Source organism: Bos grunniens, chromosome X (assembly GCF_055505025.1).
Source record: "Bos grunniens cultivar Pamir isolate PY7600 chromosome X, Bosgru_T2T1.0, whole genome shotgun sequence".
NCBI lineage: Eukaryota > Metazoa > Chordata > Mammalia > Artiodactyla > Bovidae > Bos > Bos grunniens.
Window position 1 is genome coordinate 48495973 of NC_141194.1, and position 27424 is coordinate 48523396.

A 27424-nucleotide genomic window follows, 5' to 3' on the forward strand; every position below is an offset into this window, starting at 1 on the left:
AAAACAAATACAACGAACCTATGGATTCCTGTTGTGTACTTTATTTTTCTTTTACACTCCTAATCAACCAGATGACAAGATACTACACTGAGAATTTGATTGAAATCAATGTGCACCTACCAAGTGTATGTATGATATGTATACCACGCAGAGAAGTAGCAAAGAGGAATTAGTCACCTCTAGATGCAGAGGACAGGAAATAAGGAAATATTTCCCTGAGACTAGCACAACTGAGCAGAGCTTGAAGAACAAAGACCATGAGGTAGACACGGGTCTAAAGGTATTGGAGAGAGCCAAATGTACAAAAGATTGGAATGAAATAACAAAATATGTTCAAGGACAGCCTAGTGGAATATAATATACAAGAAGAGGGTTGGAGAAGTCCAGGATGGAGTGTAGGAATTAAAAGCAACAAGCAAGGCTAAATTAAGAGGCTTTTGAGAGAATCTTAGATCATGCTAATATTTTATTATATAAAACAGGAAGTCATTAAAGGATTTTGAGTAGGGAAAAATATGGTTAGGTATTTATTCTAGAGGCTGTGCCACGGCTCAACAGGCGGTAGTGGAACAGGCTGGAGGTCAGTTAGAAAACTATTATTGTCATTTAGGAGAAAAATGGTAATGGTCCAAACCATGGTATGGAAACAGAGATCTGAGAATGGAAAAGAAGACCAAATGGGTGGCTCCGAAAATAATCCAAAGCCCATCAATTCTTTTACCATTCCCAAAACCTTCCTTATTTGTCTTCAGAAGCTTGTAAGTATTGAACAAAAGAGGGACAAAATCATCAAGGAAGAACTTGCTTTTCTCCTCTCATGCTTTTGAAATGAAAATATTCTACCTGTTTTTCTAGAGGAACCCTTATCTCTGCCATCTTTTTAAAATACAAATTTTGAAAAAGGGTAGGTAATTTGGAACTTGTCGAGGACAAATAAATGTCTTCAGTGTATTTTTCATAAATGCCAGTAAAAAATTATTTAACCTAGATAGGTGGCCTTGATTTGTATATAAATACTCATAAATATGAAGGAAACTAGCGAGAGTAAATTTCATGTTCATGTGATCTAAAAAATATTCAGTATTATATTAATATCTAGTATGCACTTTTTAGTTTGATTAATATAAATGTCTTTATATACTATCACATATAAAAGAGATGGTTAGAAGTTGCTATATAACAGATAACTCAGCCTGGCACTCTGTGATGACCTAGAGGGGTGGGATGGGCAGGGGAAGTGGGGCTCAAGAGGGAGGAGATATATGTGTAATTATGGCTGATTTTCGTTGTTGTATGGCAGAAATCAACACAACATTGTAAAATCAATTTTCCTCTAATTAAAAAATAAAATGTTGTACCTACGTTTACTAGAGCTCAAATGAGACCTTTCTGTATCTGTTCTGACAGCAAGAAAAATAACTTGGTATGATGAAATTTTTATAAGTGAATTAAATTCAAGTGAAGTAAGAGCTTTTAGGTGAACTTTTTAGAAGTAATTATGCTTTAGGAATATCTACTTAAAAATAATCTCTCCGGGGTGATAGGGATAGAATGTTGCAAAGAAGCCAATACTGACTCCATGCTGGAACTGCTTCTTTCACTTGCTTTTGTTATTACAGTCATACATAATGGCCTGCTTCAAAGGACCCTGTTCCTCTGCCTGACTGTAAACTAATGTGCCTTTGTTCAGCTCATAGAAAGACAATCAGACCCTGCTCACTTGTGAATGGAAGAGATTAACACATCCCTTCCAAAAGCTGACCCTTCCTGCAGATGTTTTATAAGACTGAAGATCCTTTTTACTTTACTTCCTCACTTCCCCTCCCTCTTTATTCTGCCTTTTAACTTTAGTTCCTCATTGCTTCTCTCTGACTCTATAAAAGAACCTGGATCCAGACACCAACAAAATGGTTACTTTGAGACATTAGTCTGCCGTCTTTTTGGTCAGAAGGCTTTCCGAATAAAGTCATATTCCTTGCTTCAATACCTCTCTTGGATTTATCACCCTGTTATGCAACAAGTACAGTAAGCTTGGACACGGAAACAAATTTGGTGAGCCAGCACAGGAGCCTTACTGCTCATGGCTAGCTGGCCCCAATCAGGGAATATTTAGACAAGGCCCTAAGCAGCTTCTAGGACCATTTGTCCTGAGGATCTATTCTTCAAGATTCCCTGAAGCGGCACCAGCTACCCCAGCACTTGGGAGTTGAGACAAGGAACCAACAAACTTCTACAAGTCAACAGACTTGATTTTGTTCAAGGGTAAATCTCAATTTGATGGCCCGTTCAGTCAATTTGCTTGTTTGTCTGCCCTTTTGTGTTATGAGTCAGTGGTCTCAATTTTGGAGGTGAAGTTGCTGTACACACAACTGTTCCTGTACACACCAGGAACATATTCCCCCCTTCAATTTGGGCTTTTCCTTTATGGGAAAAGCCAATTTGGTTGGGGTACCCTGTTGGAAAGCGGAAGTGTTGTTGGACTCTACATTGAACCAGTTCATTGGGGAATTACTTCTTGTAAGACAAGCCTACCCTCATTGGAATTAGTTCATTTGTTTCATAGGGTAAATTTATCCACCTGATTTTGGAACCGGTTCATCTGTGCATCAATGCTGGAATTTGTTTGTGCTGTCTTTCTTGGAATTTGCACATGTCTTTTGTGTTTTGGCGTTATCAAACTTATAAAAATGGGAAATATTTAATCTATCCCTAAGGAAAGCTCTTTAGGGCATATATTAGATATACTAAGATCAGAAGAGCAATGGCCCCAGAATGGCTCACAATTATAGTCTCTCAGATAGAAGTACAAAGGAAAGGAACTCCCTGAAAATGAAGAGGCCCTAGGGCTCCCTTGGACTTGAGGCATCTGATTCTAGTTCCACTACAGCAGCCCCAGGTAACTTTGACAGTGGGGAGCATCAGCTCCAGTTTAGGGAGCTCCCCCTGAGAGGGAAAACTCGGAGCATTTGGACAAAGGTCACAGTCTAATGTGACTTTCTGGTTGGCTAGGTTTTGGTTTATTCTGGTACTTTGGTAATACATAGACATCTGGTACTCTTTCCTCTAAGGCTTCTTCTACATCTTCTTGCTTCTTTCTCCTCGAACCCTCTGCAAACAGGTAAGTGGCTATGGAAGCAATTGAGGAACTCTGGCCAGGGTTCCTCTCTGGTGTGTTCTGAAGGCCCAAAGGTCACTGTGCCCCAGTAGCTGCCACCTAAGCGGGTGAGGGCTCTCCTTTCCTCTCCCTCCCTTAAGCTGAAGACCAGGCCAATTAATATCATGTGGGCACAAGTCAGGCACAGAAAAGCCATTAGGGTGCCTGCCACTTGCAGACTCCAGTGACAGGATAAAGGAATCATGAAATGGACTACAGTATTAGAGTATCTGTCCCCAACAAGACAACTTCTGTGAAACTCAGATACATATTGGTTCAAGCAAAACACTGAGCCCACTCCCCTGACAGACAAGTTCCCAGTAGGATTACAAGGCAGATTCCTCAGCCTGTCTTCCCTGTTGCCTTCACCTCTTTCCCTCTCAGTCGAGATTAATTTTGCAGAAGCCTGAGTGTTGCCACTCGGCCATTCCAGGAGGCCTTCTCCCCTATGAGAGAGAAGGAGGGGTGAAACTTTCCTAAGGTAGCCACTCAATTCTTTCAAAAAAATAAAAAGGGAAAAAAACAAAACTTGTTTTACAATGTAGTCTTTATAGCACCAGAAGGGAGGCTCCAAAAAGTCCTTTTACCACTTCCAAAATCTTGCCTGTTCATCTTAAGAGTCATGTAAATATTTTTAAAAGGGGGAAACAAAATCATCCTAGGAAGAAATTGCCTGTATCACTGAGAAGCAAATGCCTTCTCTGGTCTTCTCAAAAACCATTATCTCTGCTTTTTGTTTTTTAATGTAAATTTTAGAGTTATTGTTGTTCAGTCCCTAAGTCCTGTCCTACTCTGCAAGCCCATGAACTGCAGCATGTCAGGCTTCCCTGTCCTTCACTATCTCCCTGAGTTTGATCAAACTTATGTCCACTGAGTCAGTGATGCCATTCAAACATCTTGTCCTCTATGGCACCCTTCTCCTCCTGCCTTCAATGTTTCCCAACATCAGAGTCCAATGAGTTGGCTCTTCTCAGCAGGTGGCCAAAGTACTGGAGCTTCAGCTTTAGTATCAGTCTTTCCAATGAATATTCAAGGTTGACTTCCTTTAGGATTGACTGGTTTGATCTCCTTACTGTCCAAGAGACTCTCTCAAGAGTCTTCTTCAGCACTCAGCCTTCTTTAAGGTCCAACTCTCACATCCATACATGACTATTGGTAAAATGATAGCTTCGACTATACAGACCTTTGCCGGCAAATTGATGTCTCTTCTTTCTAATATACTGTTCAGGTTTGTCATAGCTTTTCTTCCAAGGAGCAAGAGTCTTTTAATTTTACGGCTGAAGTTGCCATCTACAGTGATTTGGGAGCCCAAGAAAATGAAATCTGATACTTATTCCCCATTTATTTGCTGTGAAGTGATGGGACCAGATGCCATATCTTCTTTTTTTGAATGTTGAATTTTAAGCCAGCTTTTTCACTCTCCTCTTTCACCTTCATCAAGAGGCTCTTTAATTCCTCTTCATTGTCTGTCAATAAAGTGGTATCATCTGCATATCTGAGGCTGTTGATAGTTCTCCTGGCAATCTTGATTCCAGCTTGTGAGCCATCCAGCCCAGCATTTCGTATGATGTGCTCTGCATATAAGTTAAACAAACAGGGTGACAATGTATAGCCTTGATGTACTCCTTTCCCAATTTAGAACCAGTCCATTGTTCCATGTTGAGTTCCAACTGTTGCTTCTTATCCTGCATACAGGTTTCTCAGGATGCAGGAAATGTGGTCAGGTATTTCCATCTCTTTAAGAATATTCCACTATTTGTTGTGAACCACACAAAGGTTTTAGCATAGTCAATGAAGCAGAAGTAGATACTTTTTTGGAATTCCCTTGCCTTTTTCTATGATCCAGTTATTGCTGGCAATTTGATCTCTGGTTTCTCTGACTTTTCTAAATCCAGCTTGTACATCTGGCAGTTCTCAGTTCATGTACTGCTGAAGCCAAGCTTGAAGGACTTTAAGCATAATCTTGATAGCATATGAAATAAGTGCAATTGTATGGTAATTTGAACATTCTCTTGCAATGCCTTTCTTTAGAGAGGGTAAAGTAATTCAGAAGTTGTCTCGTCCAAGGTAATTAGAAATTCCTTTTTATGCAAATATTAATATTTAGCCATCTAGCCAAATGAGCTTGATTTGTTCCACCTGTGAGAAAGCCAATTTTAATCCAACCTCTTCTGTAAACTGGGTTTTACATTGCTATACCTGATTCAGGACAGAAACCTTGAAGAACTGAGGCCTCAATGTGCATTACATATATCTTTGTTTTTGGATAACATTGCTGCAGTTGATTTGTAAAAAGAGCTCTATTTAATTGGCTTAAATAAAAGTAATAAACACTGACAAACCAATCAACTCTAAATATAAGAGAAATTTAAAAATGACTTTCAGGCTCACGTGAACTGGTAAATATTTAATATTAAATTGGTAGCTGGTATCAATGTTTAAGTTTGTTGATCTAATTTTAATGATATAGACATGTCCTGAGTCATCATCAAATTAACTATAATATTAAGCATAAGACTTTCATTGTGCCTACGCTTAACATAAGCTAAATAAGGTATTATATCTGTCAAAAATTTGTCAGCAAGTAAAGTACCTCAATGTGGGGGAAAAAAACTGTAGGGATATCAAGATATGTGTTGTCAGTAGAAGAAGGTGTGAGGAATTAAAAAAAAAATACTGAAAAGAGCTATGCATGATCAGGATTTCCTAAGACTAGATTGAATTTAGTTGAGTAAATGAATCATGTTGGGAGTAAGCTAAGACTTGGATTTGGCTTTTTCTTTCTGTTCAGAGAAAAAAGTATTCTTGGAATGCCATTTTTGATAACACATTATATGAGTTTCTTTGCCTTTAAGTGCTTTGTATTTGCCTTTGAGATCTCTGGTTACTTTGCTTAAGGAATAAGTGTGATCCAACTTACTTTACCAATTAACCAGATGTTTAACTATGACTTTTAAGTCTTTTGTCATTTATAGATATATCTGCATTCTGATGCTGTTACAAAATGGGCTTTATTATTAAGGAAATTCACAGGAAGTCTATGGAAGCACTTAAAATAGTTCCACATCAAAATGATGGCTATTCAAGAATTCTAATCCATATGGATTAAAGCAAGAAGCTGTCCTGCCCCTGAGGCCCCTATATCAGGTATCCAAAGACTTTTATTCCCTGACCAGCAGTCCATGCCACTACTCAGACTTGAAGCAGTTACAGAAGATAAGACCATCCCCTCTCTGCTTTCCATAAGAATATGGGAGTAAAATCTCTGAGAGGGGAAATGAAACAGGAGGGAAGAGGGCAGGGAACAACCTTTGAAAGAGTGACATAACCCTAGGACATTACAAGGCTGATTATAAGCAAACAGGTCCAACATGGTAGACTAGTCTGTTTCCACTAGACCTTGAGCCGCAGTACATGCTCTTTGTAATACATCAGGAAGCTAAGTGAGGCACCCACAACTGGGTGGTGACCCAATTCAATGTAAACAAACATTTAGATAAAGAAGTGTAAATGAAACAACAGCTTTTTAGATAAATTTTAAGAAAATACAAATGAGATATGAGCTTTAAGTGAACTTTTAGAAATACATGTTTTAGGATCTCTCCAGATATTCTACAACTTAAAAGGTAAAATTTGTTAAAACAAATAAAGTAATGAGAGGTTTATGGAAAATGGACCCCAAAAATGGTTATGTACATGATCAATCAGGACTGACAAAGTTTCAAACAAGTTTAACTGAGTAAATGAAACTTAAAATAAACAGGTGCAAAATGTAAATTTGGCTTTTTTCTCTGTTAAAACAGACAAGTTTTCTTAACATGCTAAACTGCGTTTGATATTTAAGTTTACCTTTTAAAGAATGTATTTGCTTTTGAAATTTTGTATAGTCACTTTGGCTAAGTTTCACAGTGACCTATGGTCCTGATGTATTTAAAAAAATTTTTGGTGTTCCTTTGATAGGGCTTCACAAATTAAATTATATAATAAAGTTCCTTTGACCTCTAGCTAACTTTGGGGTGCTTCAAAGAGCCCCTGAGGCACCCCAAAGGGAGATATTAAACTAATTAGGTTCACTTGGTATGTTAATAGAGTATTGTCAAGTGAGTAATAAATTTTAAGTTGCATTATATGATAAATAGTACAAATATTCTAGAGATTATATAGAGTTCCTAAGAGTCTGATATGTCCAGGTGGAATATTACCACACACAATGCTGAACTGAAAATTGAAGAATTCTACTAGAACACCTGATGACTTCATAAAGCCCTTAACAAAAAGTTACACAAGAATGAGTAAATGGGTAAATATGGTTGTAATTTTTATGGTTTCTATCTAAAAGGACTATCGGTTTGTGTTTTCTAGGTGTAAGAAAAATGTTCTTCTTCATTTAATTATGACTTGTAGTAATTTGGTAGATTATGCCTTTTGTGAGCAGAATTGGAACATTTATTCTTTTTCTCTCTACCTGGTTGATCCTGCCAGTAACATATGCTTGTCTCAAAAGATTAAGCCAAGCATAAATGTACATGGCCAGTACAATGGAACTGCAAATAGGTCATTAAATCAGTTATAGCTCCTTTGGTCACTCAATTACTACAACTGGATTACAACTAGTTATACAAATCATTGTTTAATTTTTTTGTTTTCAAATAGTGCTTTGTGCTGCACTATGTCATTGTCAATGTTACTAGCTGCACTACTTATGTCCTCTCTAATTTATAAGACTGTTGTCTCTTGTAGTAACCAATGTATAATCAGACCTCCAAAAATATTTGTGTGGCTAAATATTTTGAGAAAATCACATATATAAAATAAAATGACTGTAGTAGTGTGATTCTAGGTATGGAAAGAAGCAACAGTGGAAAATGTCTCCTGGATTATAGTTAGACAGAATCCAATTTTTAATTATTGATGGGGCCTAGTCCAAAACGTAACACCTGGAGGGGCATATCAAGCATTTTGCCTGAACTAGGATAAGTCTCCCAGTGCTGTGGGACAAAAGTTGATCATGAAATGTCTTCCAAACATTGGTCAAATTCATGACCAAGAAGGGAAGACCTGAGGAATTGAATCGGGAATTGCAGCCCTTCAACATGAGCCAGTGAAACCCGAGGAAGGAGAATACCTGCCATCTAGCAGTCATCACACTGCTGCCTCTTCCTATGGTGAACTCTGAGGAAACTTTGAGAATACAGGATTACAGACCCCCAGGCAGTTGTGCTGTGCTGTCCTTAGTCCTTCAGTCTTGTCCAACTCTTTGTGACCCCATGGACTGCAGCCTGCTAGGCTCCTCTGTCTGTGGAATTCTTCAGGCAAGAATACTAGAGTGGGTATCCATTCCCTTCTCCAGGGGATCTTCCAAACCCAGGGATCAAACCCAGGTCTCCTGCATTGCAGGCGGATTCCTTACAGATTGAGCCACCAAGGAAGCCCCCAGATAGCTGAGGTACATATAAAGGAAATAATTTTAATGATCCCTGACTCTTGCATCTTCCTATATTTAGAAAAGTACTACATACCTTTAATTTGAAATGCTGCCTCCTGGATTTGAAGATCAGTATTTCTAAAGTCGACAAGTGTAAAGTAGACATTTACTGAAGAGGAACAAAAGGAAGACAAATCTTAACATGTGAAACATTGGCACTAATGGCAGACATTCTCAGAAACATCCATCTGATGAAGCAAAATGGTTGTTACCCCTTTTTTCCACAAGATTGTGGAATGGGCTTTTAAAGTGCAGAATTGTTGCAAAGAATCCAATTCTGACTCCATAATGGAAATATTTCTTTGAATTGCTTTTGTTATTACGATCATACATAACTGTTGTTGTTCAGTCGCTAACTCATGTTTGACTCTTTGTGACTCCATGGACTGCAGCACGGCAGGCTTCCCTGTCCTTCACTATCTCCCAGAGTTTGCTCAAACTCAGGTCCACTGAGAGGGTGATGCCATCCAACCATCTCATTCTCTGTGGCCCCTTTTTCCTCATGTGCTTTATCTTTCCCAACATCAGGGTCTTTTCCAATGAGTTGGCTCTTCCCATCAGATGGCCAAAGTACTGGAACTTGTTCAGCATCAGTCCTTCCAATGAATATTCAGGACTGATTTCCTTTAGGATTGACTGGTTTGATCTCCTTGCAGTCCAAGGGACTCTCAAGAGTCTCCTTTAGAACCACAATTAGAACACATCAATTCTTCAGCACACAGCCTTCTTTATGGTCCAACTCTCACATCCATACATGATTACTGGAAAAAGCATAGCTACGACTATATGGACCTTTGATGGCATAGTAATATCTCTGCTTTTTAATATGCTGTCTAGGTTTGTCACAGCTTTTCTTCCAAGAAGTTAAGTGTCTTTTAATTTTTTGGCTGCAGTCCCTGTCCACAATGGTTTCAGAACCCAAGAAAATAAAATCTCACTGTGTGCACTTTCTCCCCATCTATTTGCCATGAAGTCATGGGATCAGATGCCATGAACTTTGTTTTTTTGAATGTTGAGTTTCAAGCCAGCATTTTCACTCTCCTCATTCACCTTCAAGAGGCTCTTTAGTTTCTCTTCACTTTCTGCCATTAGAGTGGTATCATCTCCATATCTGATGTTGATATTTCTCCCAGCAAACTTGATTCCAGCTTGTGATTAATCCATCCCAGCATTTCACATGACAAAATCTGCATATAAGTTAAATGAACAGGGTAACGATATATAGCCTCAATGTACTTCTTTCTCAATTTTGAAGCAGTCCACTGTTCCATGCCTTGTTCTAACTGCTGCTTCTGGATCCACATACAGGTTTCTCAAGGGACAGGTAAGGTGGTCTGGTATTTCCATTTCTTTAAGAACTTTCCACAGTTTGTTGTGATCCACACAGTCAAAGGCTTTAGCATAGTCAATGAAGTAGATGTTTTCCTGGAATTCCCTTGCTTTTTCTATAATCCAGTGGATGGTGGCAATTTGATCTCTAGTTTCTCTGCTCTTTCTGAATTCAGCTGGTACATCTGGAATTTCTTGGTTCACATACTATCAAAGAATAGTTTGAAGGATTTTGAGCACCATCTTGCTACCATATGAAATGAGTGCAATTGTATGGTAGTTTGAACATTCTTCACATTGTCTTTCTTTAGGATTGGAATTAAAACTGACCTTTTCAAGTCCTGTGGCCAATGGTGAATTTTGAAAATTTGCTAGCATATTGAGTATACCACTGCCTGAATGTAAATTAATGTGCCTTTGTTCAGCTCATAGAGAGATAATCAGACCCTGCCGACCGTTAACACATCCTGATACTGAAGCTGGAACTCCAATACTTTGACCACCTGATACGAAGAACTGACTCATTGACAAAGACCCTCATGCTGGGAAAGATTGAAGGCAGGAGAAGGGGATAACAGAGGATGAGATGGTTGGATGGCATCACCGATTTGATGGACAGGAGTCTGAGCAAGCTCTGGGAGTTGGTGATGGACAGGAAAACCTGGCATGTTGCAGGCCATGTGGTCACAAAGAGTGGGACACAACTGAGCAAGTGAACTGAACTGAACACATTTTTTCCAGAGGCTGCTCTTGGAGATGTTTTGCAAGACTGAAGACCCTTTTTACTTCACTTCTCACTGCCTCTCCTTCTCTATTCTGCCTTTTGACTTTAGTTCCTCATTGCTTTTCTCTCTCTTTCTCTTTCTGACTCTATAAATGAACCTGGCATCCAGACCCCAAAAAGATGCTTAATTTGAGACATTAGTCTGCCATCTTCTTGGTCAGCTGGCTTTCCAAATAAAGTCATAATCCTGGCCTCAACACCTCATCTCTAGGATTCACTGGCCTGTTGTGCAGTGAGCACAATGAGTGTGGACTCAGTAACAAGAACCAGATAGTTATACAGGTCCCAGTAGGGGATTATAGATAGAGAGGGAAACCTAGGAAACTTTGGAAGACCACTGTAAGTTAATGATGGATCAGGAAAGCTATTGGAATGTCATGGAATGAAGCAGGCTTTGTTATGTATAAAACCATAAATAAAATTATGAAATATGCCCCAGTCCATTAGGTGACAGAAAAATGTTGACCTCCTTCTTCTGATTTGAATCAGCATTAAGATAATCCTAGTTTGATATACCCATCTGAATGCAGAGTTGCAAAGAATAGCAAGAAGAGATAAGAAAGTCTTCCTAAGTTATCAATGCAAAGAAATAGAGGAAAAGAATAGAATGGGAAAGACAAGAGTTCTCTTCAGGAAAATTAGAGATACCAAGGGAACATTTCATGCAAAGATGGGTACAATAAAGAACAGAAATGATATGGACCTAACAGAAGCAGAAGATATTAAGAAGAGGTGGCAAGAATACACAGAAGAAGTACACAAAATAGATCGTCATGACCCAGATAACCACGATGGCGTGATCACTCACCTAGAGCCAGACATCCTGGATTGTGAAGTCAAGTGAGCCTCAGGAAGCATCACTATGAACAAAGCTAGTGGAGGTGATGGAATTCCAGCTGAGCTATTTCAAATCCTAAAAGATGATGCTGTTAAAGTGCTGCACTCAACATACTAGGAGATTTTAAAAACTCAGCAGTGGCCACAGGAGTGGAAAAGATCAGCTTTCATTCAAATCCCAAAGAAAGGCAATGCCAAAGAATGTTCAAACTACTGCACAATCCCACTCACCATGCATGCTAGTAAAGTAGTGCTCAAAATTCCCCAAGCTAGCCTTTAACAGTATGTGAACCAAGAACTTCTAGATGTTCAAGCTGGATTTGGAAAATGCAGAGAAACCAGAGATCAAATTGCCAACACCCACTGAATCATCGAAAAAACAACAGAGTTTCTGAAAAACATCTACTTCTTCTTTATTGACTATGCTAAAGCCTTTGACTATGTGGATCACAACAAACTGTGGAAAATTCTTCAAAAGATGGGAATACCAGACCACCTTACTTGCCTCCTGAGAAACCTGTATGTGGGTCAAGAAGCAACAGTTAGAACTGGATATGGAACAACAGACTGGTTCCAAATTGAGAAAGGAATATGTCAAGGCTATGAATTATTGTCACCTTGCTGATTTAATTTATATGCAGAGTACATCATAAGAAATGCTAGACTGGATGAAGCACAAGCTGGAATCAAGATTACCAGGAGAAATAGCAATTACCTCAGATATGCAGATGACACTACCCTTATGGCAGAAAGTGAAGAGGAACTTAAGAGCCTCTTGATGAAGGTGAAAGAGGAGAGTGAAAAAGCTGGCATAAAATTCAACATTCAAAAAACTAAGATAATGCCATCCAGTGCCATTACTTCATGGCAAATAGATGGGTAAACAATGAAAACAGTGACAAAATTTATTTTCTTGTGCTCCAAAATCACTGCAGATGGTGACTGCATCCATGAAATTTAAAGACGCTTGCTCCCTGGTTGAAAAGCTATGACAAACCTAGGCAGCATAGTAAAAAACAGATACATCACTTTACCAACAAAGGTCTGTATAGTCAAAGCTATGGTTCTTCCAGTAGTCATGTATGGATGTGAGATTTGGACCATAAAGAAAGCTAAGCGCTGAAGAATTGATGCTTTGGTTTTGGAGAAGAGTCTTGGGAGTCCCTTCGACTGCAAGGAGATCCAACCAGTCAGTCCTAAAGGAAATCAGTCCTGAATATTCATTGCAAGGACTGATGCTAAAGCTGAACCTCCAATACTTTGGCCACCTGATGTGAAGAACTAACCCATTAGGAAAGACCCTGCTGTTGTGAAAAACTGAATGCAGGAGAAGGGGATGACAGAGGATGAGATGGTTGGATGGCATCATTGACTTGATGGACATGAGTTTGAGCAAGCTCCAAGATTTGGTGGACAGGGAAGAATGGTGTGCTGCAGTCCACATAGTTACAGACTCAGACACGACTGAGTTAGTGAACTGTTTGATCTCACAGGGTCAGACACTCTTCTGCCTGTTACAACAGAGAAGCTAGTGATATTATTCTCAGGTCTACTCAAAGGCAGTCTTTCTCTTCCCCACTTTCCTTTGATTATAAAATTGCAGCCCACACAATCCTCAGGACAGAGGATGCTCATCTGTCAGCTTGCATCTCTCCCAAACCTTCTGTATTAATAAACCTACTTCATGCCTATCAGTTTGCCTCTTGCTGAATTTGTTCTGCACTGAGAAAAAAAAGACCCTGAACTTCAGTTCATCCAGATACCAAGGTTGCTTCATTGTAGGAGACTGTGTGGTCTGTGCTGGGTAGTTAGGTAAGAGGCTGATCTTATCTGATGCTTTTCCTCAATTCGGCTGCCTTAACAGAATTTGTTGGGCAGGTTCAAGTCCCAGCACATGGGTTCAAGTCCCAGTCTGAGGTGCACGGTTTCAAGGGTGTGGAAAAAAGGGAACTCTCCTACACTGTTGGTGGGAATGTAAATAGGTACTGCCAGTATGGATATCAGTATGAAATTTCCTTACAAAACTAAAAACAGAACTATCATATGATCCAGTTATCCTACTTCTAGGCATATATCTAGAGAAAACCATAATTCAAAATGACACATGCTATCCAGTGTTCACTGTAGCACTATTTACAGTAGCCAAGATGTGGAAGCAACCTAAATGTCCATTAACAGTGGAATGGATAAAGAAGATGTGGTACATATGTACAATGGAATAATACTCACTCATGGAAAAAGCAAGAGAGTTCCTGAAAAATATCTGCTGCTTCTTTATTGACTATGCTAAAGCCTTTGACTATGTGGATCACAACAAACTGTGTGTTTTCTGCACATGAGACTCTATTTCTGTTTTGTAAATATGTAATCTGTAGCAACATGGATGAACCTAGAGTAAGTCAGACATAGAAAGATATCATAGGATATTGCTTATTTGTGTAATCTATGGGGGGAGGGTTAAATTGGGAGATTGGGATCAACACATACACACATACAGGTTTCTCAGGAGGCAAGTAAGGTGGTCTGGTATTCCCTAATCATCACCATTTTAGAATTTTTATGCATACCCATTTAAAACTGGGACAGTTTTATTTTTAGGCTCATAACAGGGATAAAATATTTGTTAGATTTCTTCATGTTTCTTGGTGTTTGAGGTTCCTCAGGAAACTCTATTAATATCTGTGCTTTATGAATCATTTGATATACTACTACTACTACTACTAAGTCACTTCAGTCGTGTCCGACTCTGTGCAACCCCATAGACAGCAGCCCACCAGGCTCCCCCATCCCTGAGATTCTCCAGGCAAGAACACTGGAGTGGATTGCCATTTCCTTCTCCAGTGCATGAAAGTGAAAAGTGAAAGGGAAGTCGCTCAGTCATGTCTGACTCTTAGCGACCCCATGGACTGCAGTCTACCAGACTTCTCCGTCCATGGGATTTTCCAAGCAAGAGTACTGGAGTGGGGTGTCATTGCCTTCTCCATATATAAAACAAATAACCAGCAAACATGTACTGTATAGCACAGGGTATTCTGTAATGATCTAAATGGAAAAAAATCTATAAAAGAGAGGATATATGTGTATGTGTAACTCATTCACCTTGGTATACATAAACTAATCAGTTCAGTTCAGTCGCTCAGTCATGTCCGACTCTTTGCGACCCCATGAACTGTAGCACGCCAGGCCACCCTGTCCATCACCAACTCCAATAAATAATACAATATTTTAAATCAACTGTACTCCAATAAAATTTTTTTTCAAATATAATCTCTAGGTATTTGAAAATTTATTTGATATTTAGAGTTGTTCTAAATTAAGCGATGGCAGTTTATTGAATAGCTAGGTCATTCCCAAATAAAATAAGATACTGAGGTATCAATTACTAAACAGAGTTTGATGCCACCCTGAGATATTCTCTTTGAGAAAGCACATGTTTTTAGAAATCATTGGTATTTATGTTTACTAATCTATAGAATACTGGTGTAGAAGATAGTTTATGGTTGCTTAAGGAAAGTAGGGTGTGTGGTTTGAACAAAATCAACTAACTTAGCATCATCAATAATGAATGGGACAAAATGGCATTTTGTGTCTCCTGATGTGATGCAATAGCAAGGACACAGCATCACCTATGTAGTCTTCTTACTAAAAATGTTCAAATTAATCTTGGTAAAGCAGACACGTTCAGATTGTGGGATGAATGCAGGACAACTGCCTGGACTTGTCAAAACTGCCAATGGTATGAAAAATATAAAGAAAAAAAATTGTCTGTCTTAGTCGTTCAGTTGTGTCTGACTCTTTGAAACCCCATGGACTGTAGCCCACCAAGCTCCTCTGTCCATGGGCTTGTCCAGGCAAGAATACTGGAGTGGGTTGCCATTTCCTTCTCCAGAAAGAAAAGAATGAGAAGGTGCTATTCTAGATTTTAAAAGACTAAAGGGGCGTGACAGCTAAATACAGTGCATGATTTTTGACTGGATCCTGGATCAAAACAAATAAAAAGATATAAAGGACATTGTTATGACAGTTGGGGAACTTTGACATCAATGGTATACTATATAATTGTATCAAAGTTGAATTTTTCTGAATGCTATGCCTTGTTATTAAGAGATACTCTTTGATGTGTTTAAGGCTTAAGTGTCATGATATCTGCAAGTTACTTCCAAATGGTTTAGCAAAAAAGTGTATATATATGTGTGTGTGTGTGTGTGTGTGTATGTGTATACACACACAAAAAGAGAAAGAAAAACATATGTAGAAAAACAAATGATGTATCTACATGAATGATGTCTTTTGGCATTCCTGAAGAGTTGGAATTTTATAAAATTTTTTAAAAATTGTGAAGAAAACAATGTTTGAAGCTATAAAGCTTATCCTTAATTCTAATTATAAATCCTGACGGTAAATTCAGAAATAAACCAGTGTATTCAATTTTTTGGCAGAACATTTGCTGAAAAATAAAAGAAAGGGAAAAAAAAGAATTAAGTAAAAGAATGGAAAAAAGAAATATCACCCAAAAAGAAGTCTATCAGACAAAATAGACTTTAAATTCAAGTGAGTCACTAAAAATGATAAAAAGGTATATCTATTTTAGATTTGTATGCACATAATAATAAATCCTTGAATATATACAAACTACAAGAATTTATACAACTACAGTGGAAGATTTTAAATTGGTTTCAATAATTGATAGATGTAATAAACAGAATTAATAGTGATATAGAAGACACACAATACAATCAATAAGTTTAACAGACATTTACAGAATACTATATGAAACAATTGGAATATACAAAATATTTTCAAGCACACGTGCATCACAAATTGATCTTGCTCTTTAAAACATGAAGCATATCTCAACATATACTAAATAATCAGTATCATGTAAACCATGTTGTCTGTATTAAGTGCAATTAAATGGAAAAGAGTAACAAAATGCTAAGCTAAAAAATATCCATGTGCTCTAAAGGAAGAAATAAAGCTATCCCTGTTTGCAGATAACATGATACTATATGTAGAAAATCCTGAAGATGCCACCAGTAAACTACTAGAGCTCATCAATTGTCAGTAAAGTTGCAGGATACAAAATAAATATATAGAAATCTGTTGCATTTCTATACACTATAATGAACTATCAGAAATTAAGGAAACAATCACATTCACTATTGCATCAAAAAGAATAAAATACCTAGAATAAACCCACCTATGGAGGTGAAAGACCTGTACTCTGAAAACTATGACACTGATGAAACTGAAGACAAATAGATGGAAAGATATACTATGCTCTTGGATTGAAAAAATAAGTATTATTAAAATGATTATACTACCCAAGGCAGTCTACAGATTCAATGCATTTCCCTGTCAAAATATCAATGGCATTTTCCACAAAACTAGAACAAAAAAATCTTAAAATCTGTATGGAAACACAAAAGGTCCCAAATAGCCAAAATGATCCTGAGAAAGAAGAACAGAGAAGAACATGCTCCTTGACTTCAGATTACATTACAAAGCTACAGTAATCAAAACTATGTGTAACACAAAAACATATGTATAGATGAATGGAACAAGACAGAAAACCCCAAAACAAACCCACACAGTCACAGTCATTAATCAATGACAAAGGAGGCAAGAATACACAGTGGAGAAAAGACAGTCTCTTCAATAAATGGTGCTGGGAAATCTGGACAGCTACATGTAAAAGAATCAAATCACAACATCCTCTAATACCATATACAAAAATAAACTCAAAATGGATTAAAGACCTAAATATAAGACTGGATACTACAAAACTCCTAGAGAAAGACTCAGGCAAAACACTCTGACATAAATTGTGCAACATTTTTTTTTTAATCTGTCTCTTAAAGGAAACAAAAGCAAACATGAACAAATAGGACCTAATCAAATTTAAAAGTTTTTGAACAGCCAAGGATACCATCAATAAAATGAAAAGACAAGCTACTGAATAGGAGAAAATATTTGCAAATGATATGACCAATAAGGGATTAATATCCAACATATATAAACAGCTTATACAATTTAACATCATAAAAACAGCCCAACTAAAAAATAGGAAGAGTAAGACAGACATTTTTCCAAAGAGGAAATGCAGATGGCCAACAGGCACAGGAAAACATGTTCAGCATTGCTAACCATCAGGGAAATGGAAATCAAAACCACAATAAGATATCACCTCATACCTGCCAGAAGGGCTATTATCAAAAAGAAACAAAAAATAAAAAATGTTGGAGAAAATGTGAAGAAAAGGGACCCTTGTACACTGTTGGTGGGAACAGAAATTGGCACAGACACTGTGGAAAACAGTCTGAAAGTTTCTCAAAAAACTAAAAATAGAACTACCATTGTTGCTGTTGTTTAGACTCTAAGTCCTGTTCCACTCTTTTGCAACCCCATGGACTGTAGCCTACCAAGCTTCTCTGTCCAGATTTCCCAGGCAAGAATACTGGAGTGGGTTGCCATTTCCTTCTTCAGGGGATCTTCACAAGCCAGGGATCAAACCAATATCTCCTGCATTGGCAGGCAGATTCTTTACTCAGCCACCAGGGAAGCCCACAATGGACTACTTCTCGGCCATAAAAAAGACTAAAATTTTGCCATCTACTGCAACACGAATGGACATTGAGGGTATTATGCTAAGTGAAATAAGTCAGACAGAGAAAAACAAATACTGTATGGTATCGCTTATATGTAGAATAAAAAAAAAAAAAAAACTAGTGAATATAACAAAAAAGGGGCTTCTCAAGTGGCACTAGTAGCAAAGAATCCACCTGCCAATGCAGGAGAAGCAGGTTCAATCCCTAGGTCAGGAAGATCCTCTGGAGGAGGGCATGGCAACCCTCTCCAGTATTCTTGCCTGGAAAATCCCATGGACAGTGGAACTTGGTGGGCTATAGTCCATAGGTTTGCAAAGAGCTGGAACAACTGAGTGACTGAGTGACTTAGCACACAGACGTAACAAAAAAAGAATAGACTCACAAATATAGAAAACAAACTAGTGGTTACCAATAGGGAGAAGGGGGAGGTACAAATTATTGGGTATAAGATTGGCTCAAGGATGTATCATACAACATGGCAAATATAGCCAATATTTTGTAATAACTGTAACTGGAAAGTAATCTTTAAAATGTTTAAAGTTTTTTTCAAAATATATCCATGTACCCACATCTTGGTTTCCAAATACCATCTCCCACAAAATGTACCAGAGATGCATAGAGAAATTAGCAATGAAGCAGGGAATACAAAACAAGCATAAAGGTTAAAAAAGTAAGGAAATGGCTGAAGTCAAGTATGTATCAAAAAATCATGGGAATATGTCAAATGGACAGAGAATCCAGCTTGAATAGGTTGCCACTGGGACAATTTGAGCATTAAAATAAATAATGATAGCAATAGCATACTCATGAAATAAAATAAAAATCTATGTGTCAAAACCAAAATAAGCAAATAAATAAATAAAAGGAGGAGGAAAAAACCTCTTCCTTGAAGCAGAATACAAAGTAATAAATGTAGTGAAAAGATGACATTTGAAAATGATCATTTCAGGATCTCCCCAATGCCCCAGTGGGTAAGAATCCACCTGCCAATGCAGGGGACACAGGTTAGATTCCTAGCCCAGGAAGATTCCACATGCCACAAAGCAAGTAAGCCCGTGCAGCACAACCACTGAGCCCATGCTCTAAAGCCCACAAGCTTCAACTACTGAGCCCATGTGCTGCAACTACTGAAGCCCATGAGCTCTAGGGCCCAAGAGCTACAACTACTGAGCCTGTGTGCCACAACTACTGAAGCCCGTGAGCCTAGAGCCTATGCTCTGCAACAAGAGAAGCCATGGCAGTGAGAAGCCCAGGCGCTGCAATGAAGAGTAGCCACCGCTCATGGCAACTAGAGAAAGCTCATTCAAAAGCAACAAAGACCCAGTGCAGCCAGAAAGAAAGAAAATGACCATTTTGCAGCCATTAGGGTAATAACTCAGAAAGGCAATGGCAACCCACTCCAATACTCTTGCTTGGAAAATCCCACGGGCAGAGGACCCTGGTAGGCTGCAGTCCATTGGGTCACAAAGAGTTGGACACGACTGAGTGACTTCACTTTCACTTTTCACTTTCATGCACTAGAGAAGGAAATGGCAACCCACTCCAGTATTCTTGCCTGGAGAATCCCAGGGACAGAGGAGCCAGGTGGGCTGTCATCTATGGGGTCGCACAGAGTCGGACATGACTGAAGTGACTTAGCAGCAGCAGCAACAGGGTAATAACTGATTCAGTCAAGAATTATCAATGGATATTAAAGCCAGAGGATTTTAGTTTGAGGAGAAATAGGATACCTACACAGTTTCAAAGTACCCCAAGCAAATTTATTAAGTATAAAGCAGAAAATGGAAACTTAGAGTGGATTAATCTAGTAAACATCATCTTAACCAAGTAATCGAGGTTAACATTTCTTCTAAGGGGTCAAATCAGCATTATGTGCCACTTATATGCTGCCCTGAGAATAATACATTACTTCTCTGACATTCCTGCCAAATTCCATAATCTAAATACAATAATGAGGAATGGGCACACAGATTTAAGTTTAGGAACAACCTATAAAACAACTGTCTACAATTGTCCAGAAATCTTTAAACTGTCATTGTCATCAGAGACAAAGAAAGGTCGAACTGTTCCAGGTTAAAGAAAACTGAAAAAACATGGAAACTAAATGCAGCACATCATCCTCGATTGAAACTTTGATCAAGAAAATAAAATAGCTATAAAGTGGAAAGTGGAATCACTCAGTCGTGTCCAACTCTTTGCGACCCCATGTACTGTAGCCTATCAGGCTCCTCCATCCATGGGACTTTCCAGGCAAGATTGCTGGAATGAATTGCTATTTCCTTCTCCAGGGGATCTTCCCAACCCAGGAATTGAACCCGAGTCTCCCGCATTGCAGGCAGATGCTTTACCATCTGAGCCACCAGGGAAGCCCAAAATAGCTATAAAACACATTATTGGAACAAACTGGTCAAAGTGCAATATGGTCTAGATAATAATATTGGAACACTAATTTATGATATACTACAAAGCTATACTAATCAAAAGAGCATGGTGCTGACATAAAAACAGACACATAGACCTTGGAACAGAATTGAGAGCCCAGAATAAAACATTGTATATACAGTCAACTAATGTTTGACAAGGGATTCAAGAGTACTTAATGGAGAAAAGATAGTCTATTTCATAAATAATGCTGAGAAAACTGAATATTCACATGAAAAAGAATAAAACTGGAGCCCAATCTTACACCACTGGCAAAGATTAATTCAAAATAGATTAAAGACTTAAAATTCCTAGAAGCAAACGGGGAAAATCTTCTTGACATTTGTCTTTGCAATGTTTTTATGGATATTACACCCAAAACATAAGCAACAAAAGCAAAAAATAAACAAACGGTACTACATCAAACAAAAAAGCTTCTGCACAGCAAAAGAAATGATCAATACGAAAAAACAATATTTGGAATGGGGAAAAAACATTTTAAAACACATATCTGATAAAAAATTAATATCCAAAATATATAAGGGACTCATACAACTCAATATCAGAAAAACAAATAATCTAATTCAAAAAGGTGCAAAAGACCTAAATAGATATTTTCCCAAAGACATACAGATTGCCAACAGGTACATGAAAAGGTACTAAACATCATTAATCATCAAGGAAAAGGAAATCAAAGCCACAATGAGATACCTCACACTTTTTAGAATGGCTATTAACAAAGACAGGAGATAAAAAATGCCTGTGATGATATAGAGAGAAGTGAACCCTTGCATATTCCTTGATGGGAATGTGAAGTGAAATATCTACTATGGAAAGCAGTATGGAGGTTCTTCAAAGAATTAAAAATAGAACTAGCATATAATCCAGCAATTCCACTTCTGAGGAAATGAAATCACAATCACAAGATACTTGCAATCCCAATTTTGCTGCATCATTCTTTACAATAAGCAAGATGTGGAAACAATCTAAGTGTCACTGAGAGATTAATGGACAAAGAAAATGTGATACACACACACACATTACACTGGAACTACTCAGCTATAAAAAGAAGGGACTTATGACACAGTGGATAAACCTTGAGGATATCAGGCTAAGTGAGGTTAAGTCAGACAGAAAAAGATAAATACTGAATGCTCTTACTTATACATGGAATCTAAAAAAAAACTGAACTCATAGAAACAGAAAGTAAATTGGTGGTTTCCAGGGAAGGGAAGGTAGGAGAAATGTATAAAGGTGGTCAAAGGATATAAACTTTCAGTTGTAACAGGAATAAATTCTGAGGCACTAATCTACAGCATGATGTACATTATACTATAACACTATAGTTACACTATCAATATATAGTTACATAACTACAGTGATAGTATAGTTAATACTATAGTATAGTGAGTATAGTTAACAATTCTGTATTGTATACTTAAAAGTTGCTAGGACAGTAGATCTTACAAGTTCTCATCACACAAAAAAATATTAATTATATGACTGATGTCTTACCTAATATTATTGTGGGTAATCATTTTGTAATATATACATTTAGCAAATCATCACACTGTACTGTACACTTTAAACTTACACTGTTATATGTCAAATATATTTCAATAAAGCTAGGAGAAAAAGAACTGTAATAGAGCTTACACTGTCCATTTAAAATATATGTTCTCCCAAAGTCATCCCTTTTTCAATGAATATGAGTGGATAATCTTGACAATAAAGGTTTATGAAACAAAAATTGGAAGAAGGTCCAACTTCTATTTTGAAACAGGTACTGAGGTTATGTGGGAGAAGGCAATGGCACCCCACTCCAGTACTCTTGCCTGGAAAATCCCATGGACAGAGGAGCCTGATAGGCTGCAGTCCATGGGGTCGCTACAAGTCATACACAACTGAGCGACTTCACTTTCTCTTTTCACTTTCATGCATTGGAGGAGGAAATGGCAACCCACTCCAGTATTCTTGCCTGGACAATCCCAGGAACGGGGGAGCCTGGTGGGCTGCCATCTATGGGGTCGCACAGAGTCGGACACGACTGAAGTGACTTAGCAGCAGCAGCAGCAGCAACTGAGGTTATATAAGAAAAAGGTATTATTCTGAGAAAATATACACTGAAGTATTTACAAGTAAAAGCACTTGGAGTCTTCAAGTTACTCTTAAACAGCTCAAAGAGAGAGAAGGAAACAGGAAGAGGAGGAGGTAGAAGACAGGCTAAGGGGCGGGAGAGGTAGACAACAGTAAAGGGAAAGAGAAAAGGGGAATGAGAGGAAGAAACAGAAATAGAGAATTATAAAGCCAACATGGCAAAATGGTAATTGGTGAACCTGGATAAAGAGTGTATGGGAGTTCTTTGTAATATTCTCACAATTTTTCTTTAGGTGTAGAATTAGATCAAAATAAAAGATTTAAAACCACAAGTATAAATATCAGCAATAACTCCATCATTGAACAGCATAAGCACAGTTTTCTTATGTATTTAATGAAAGTTTTATATTGCTGAAATCTATTGAGATGAGGAGCCAGTGTATAATTTTGCTTTTTGTTACAGAATAAAAAACATTAAATATTTTAAAATAGAAAATAAAATGTTTAACTGTAATTGGATTAATGATTTCACAGTATGATTTCTAAAAAAAAATCCATGTTTGTAAATTTAAAATACCCGAATAACTCATGAGTCAAAAAATAAATCTTAAGAGCAATTGTAAAATAATAATTGAATAATAATAAAAATACTCCATATAAAAACCTATGAAATTCTTCTAAAGTAGTACATAGTAGAAAACTTATGGTTATAAATTATTTTAGGAAAGAAGATTTAAAATTACTGAGCTAATGGTCCAAATAAATTAGAAAAAGAGCAAACAAAAAGAGAATAAAAGGAAAAATTATTAAAATAAGAGACAATATTCAGTGGTAAGGCCTGATGAAACCAGAAGCAAGAAATATATTAGAAAATTGAATACTGTAATTTATCACATGGTCTCAGTGTCATGTTAATGGAGGAAAAAACTCCATGTGATCAGTATTTGGAGAAGCTCCATACTCATCCATAATAAAAGCTCTTAGCAAACGAAGAATATAAAGGAACTTACATAACCTGACAAAGAAAATACTAAAAATGGTGAAACATTTATGAAAATTCCCTTGTAAATTCAGGAGCAAAAGAATCCTCTATCACTGCTACTATATTTCGTTATACCAAAGATCCTAGCTAACACAGTAAGACTAATTAAAAAATAAATATTGGAAAGGAAGAAATTTCCATCATTTACAATATACTTAATTAACAGACAATACAAAGAATCTACAAATATTAGAACAAATATAAATCAGAAAGTTCACAGCATATAAAATCAGTATGTTACAATATCAATCACATTCCCATTTACCAACAATAATCTGAAAATGTGGTTTAAAAGATACATTTCACCACGATACCAGAAACTATAAGGTAATTAGGAGTGAATATAACAAGACAGCTTATAGATAGCATTATTATTATATGGTATATATGGTTTCATATAATGCAGAAAATGGTTTCAATTTATCATTGGTGCTAGCCCTTTGGCTAACTATTTTAATGTGTTATAATCAACTCTTATTCCTCTTCCTTCTTTAATAAGTTTTTAGTAAAGAGATTACCTTAAAAATCACAACTTCCTGGTGCAGGACATCAGAAAAAGCAGGGTGGCAATGTCAGTAATCTTCATTGTCTTCACTGAGTGAACTATTTTATGAATACACCAAGGAAATGGAGTCATACTGCAATCCCTCATAGACTGAAAAATAATAAAATAAGGTTAAATCATTTCTTCTTTTACTGTTCCTCTCTTTCCCATGACCTCCTCAAGTTCTTATGTTCTACCATACCCCCGTTTCAGCTATTTCAGTTATGTATTCCTGAAAAAGTTATACAGACAGAATTAGAAGGGATCTATTGCACAGCAATTAAGAGCATAGGCGCTGGGAAGTTTTGTAGAACAGTGTCTGGCATATAAGATGTTCAGTAAATGTTTGTTATTATAATTTCAATGATTTGAATCACTGGAGGAAATTATATATTTCTTGCATTTTTTGCCCTATACAACCGCCTTTGTTTTCTGTTTAAGCACTCCTATTCCTATGGTTTCCCTTTACCCCAACTCTACCCCTTTGAACAGAGAGGTAAAGTTGAGGGAAATCAGGCAGTAAGGAAGGACTGAGAGTGAAGCTTTCAAGCACAAAAGAGCTCATTCTTTTACTATGCACTACCACCAAGCCCCAAGTCCAGAACTTCCTTAAATTGCCACTGTAATCCCATCAATCACTGACCTATTCATTCAATATCTGTTTCCCTCCTACGTGACTTCCCTGGTGGCTCAGATGGTAAAGCGTCTGCCTACAGTGCGGGAGACCCGGGTTCAACCCCTGGGTCGGGGAGATCTCCTGAAGAAGGGAATGGCAACTCACTCCAGTATTTTTGCCTGGAAAATCCCCTGGACAGAGGAGACTGGTAGGCTACAGTCCATGGGGTCGCAAAGACTCGGACACGACTGGGTGGCTTCACTTCACTTTCCTATGTGCTTTAGTTATCTAACCCCTACAGTTCCCAGCATAATGCTTAGTCCATTGCAACAGTTCCTTAAAGGTTTATTGCATAAATGAAGAAAGTATGCCATGTCTCATTTGGAGTACAAGAATCTATGAGTTTTGAGTCAGACCTTAGTTTTTACATTCTGTAAGCTCATCTAAATTGATTGTTTTCCTGATAGAAAAACTGGACTCCTAAAATATATAATTTCCTTGAAAATCTTCAATGGTTTCCACTGTTTCTGGATTAAACTGCATACTCCTTACCATAAATATTCAACCCTTGCAACACTATCTCACCTCCTAGTTTTTCTCATACATTCAGAATTATAGACAAGCTTTTCCTAGCACAAACCTGCTTGGGGCTTTTGTTCTGGGAAAGCTAGGCCAGTAAAGCATTCCCGCCCCCTCCACAAGGCAGATGTCACTCATCCTTTAAGGCCCACCCAAAGTTACCCCTTCCTCTTTGATGGCTCAAGGTCGGTCCCCCAAGCTTCCTGAATACCTTGAGCAAGCAAATATTATGGTACTTGGGTTTTATTTACCATACTATATTTTTTAAATCATTAAATTCTCCTGTTATACAACTCTGAAGGTTCGCTTTAAAATACTCTGTTAGCACAAAGCTATGGCTATAGGAATTAGGCCTTAAATACAATGATGTTATTGATCTTGAATCAGGCATTTTTTGAACGGAAAAGCTTCAAATATACACAAAAGTAGCAAGAATAGTTTAATGAATCCCCATGTATATATCACTCAGCTTTAACAATTATCAAGTCATTAACATTTGTACCCCTCATCTGGGTCCAACTGACTTTAAAGCAAATCAACAGATACGTCTACTGAAAATATATATTTAAAAATAATTACTTAACGTTATTAAATATCTATAAACTCACCCCCACATATTTTGTGAAAGAGCTATTTAATGCCTACATTTTTTTTTTTTTTTTAACTTTGAAATCGTGAAAAGAATAGGGAAAGGGAGAAGGAGATCTGCGGAAATGCATAATTAAGTTTGAGAGAGCCTGGTTGTCCCAAATGAGAAAGAATCTGACCTGGTTTAGAGTGGAAGAAGTATATTGTACTACTTCTCCGGAGGAGGTGGATGCGACTTCAGGCCCGGTGATGCTGGAGGAGGTGTGGAAGGGAGAGTGGTGTTACCTCCGTTAGCCGTTCCTTCAGGATAATCCCAACGTGGAGCTAGGAGGCAGCGCTTTTTTGGAGGCTTCGTTTCCCGCGTGTTTCCAGGTGGGAGCGTGGATCTCCCGGAGGTACAAGGTTGGTCCCCCATAAGGATTATAGGACCTGGGTGTCAGCTCTCTCCAGTGGGCCCTGGCGAGGCCAAGAGACCTGAGATGGCGGCGGGTCCCTTCCAGGCACCGAGCTTCCTCTGGGTTTCGCTTTTTCCGTATTTCCTGTATCCTGAGACGTATATCCCCTCTCTGCCTCCGCCCTCGCTCCCTACCCCACCCTATTTTAACGTTTCTGCGAGGATGGGTCTTAAAAAAAAAAAAGAAGCGTTTATTTAATAGAATGTCTCCCCCGCCCCCAGTGTAACTAAATCTGTAGATAGTCTTATACTATCTATGCAATTCTAAGATTAGAACAAATTCAGGTTTACTCTTAAATGGAAGCATCTGCATAGATTGTGGAAAGGCGCTGCGTGTCGGGGCGGGAGTGTTTGTGTGGAGAACAAAGAGGTGATTGAAAAGCTAAAAGCTTTACGTTCTAGTTGTAGAAGCACAACAGAGTCATAAAACTACCTACGACCCTTTAGAAAGCGATATACAAACGTCTTACTTGGCTGAAGTGCAGATAGCACACAGGCACCGACCATGGAAATTGAATGTGGAAAACAAATTCACCGTATGTCATAGAATCTAAGATCACGTTTTTTCTTCATATTTTAACAAATTACAAATCTTTGAAGGCTTATCTTTTTTAAAATATGTCAACATCTACGAAATCTCTGACAATTGACAGTATGTCATACTTTCATTGTCATTTTTTTTCCTTCTCTACAGTTAAGGAAAATAATGATTCATTCCACTATGGCTGGTGTATTATATTCTGTGATATATGGTAGGTAAGTAACCGAAGCAGGTACACTGCGGCTTAGAATAAGGGTCAGACACGACTGAGGGACTTCACTTTCACTTTTCATTTTCATGAATTGGAGAAGGAAATGGCAACCCACTCCAGTGTTCTTCCCTGGA

At 37.8% G+C, this 27424-nt stretch overlaps 1 protein-coding gene across 7 annotated transcripts in view; it reads right to left on the reverse strand.

Moving 5' to 3' along the window:
* The window catches only part of NBDY (negative regulator of P-body association), a 143352-nt gene extending 116766 nt beyond the window's left edge, over positions 1 to 26586 (reverse strand). For 3 of the 7 annotated variants that reach the window (XR_015159937.1, XR_015159938.1, XR_015159940.1), the window contains exons 1-3: positions 26264 to 26586; positions 24276 to 24412; positions 8674 to 8748 (exon numbers count right to left, since the gene is read on the reverse strand). Coding sequence is in view for 1 of the 7 variants with exons in the window: in XM_086390155.1 (XP_086246281.1) it covers positions 26293 to 26499 (207 nt within the window). In the remaining 6 variants the exon portion in view is untranslated. Of the gene's footprint in view, positions 1 to 8673; positions 8749 to 22596; positions 22698 to 24256; positions 24413 to 26263 lie in introns of those variants that run through there. The other 4 variants (XR_015159941.1, XR_015159936.1, XR_015159939.1 and 1 more) reach the window with 3 other exon arrangements.
* Between the last annotated feature and the right edge of the window lie 838 nt (positions 26587 to 27424).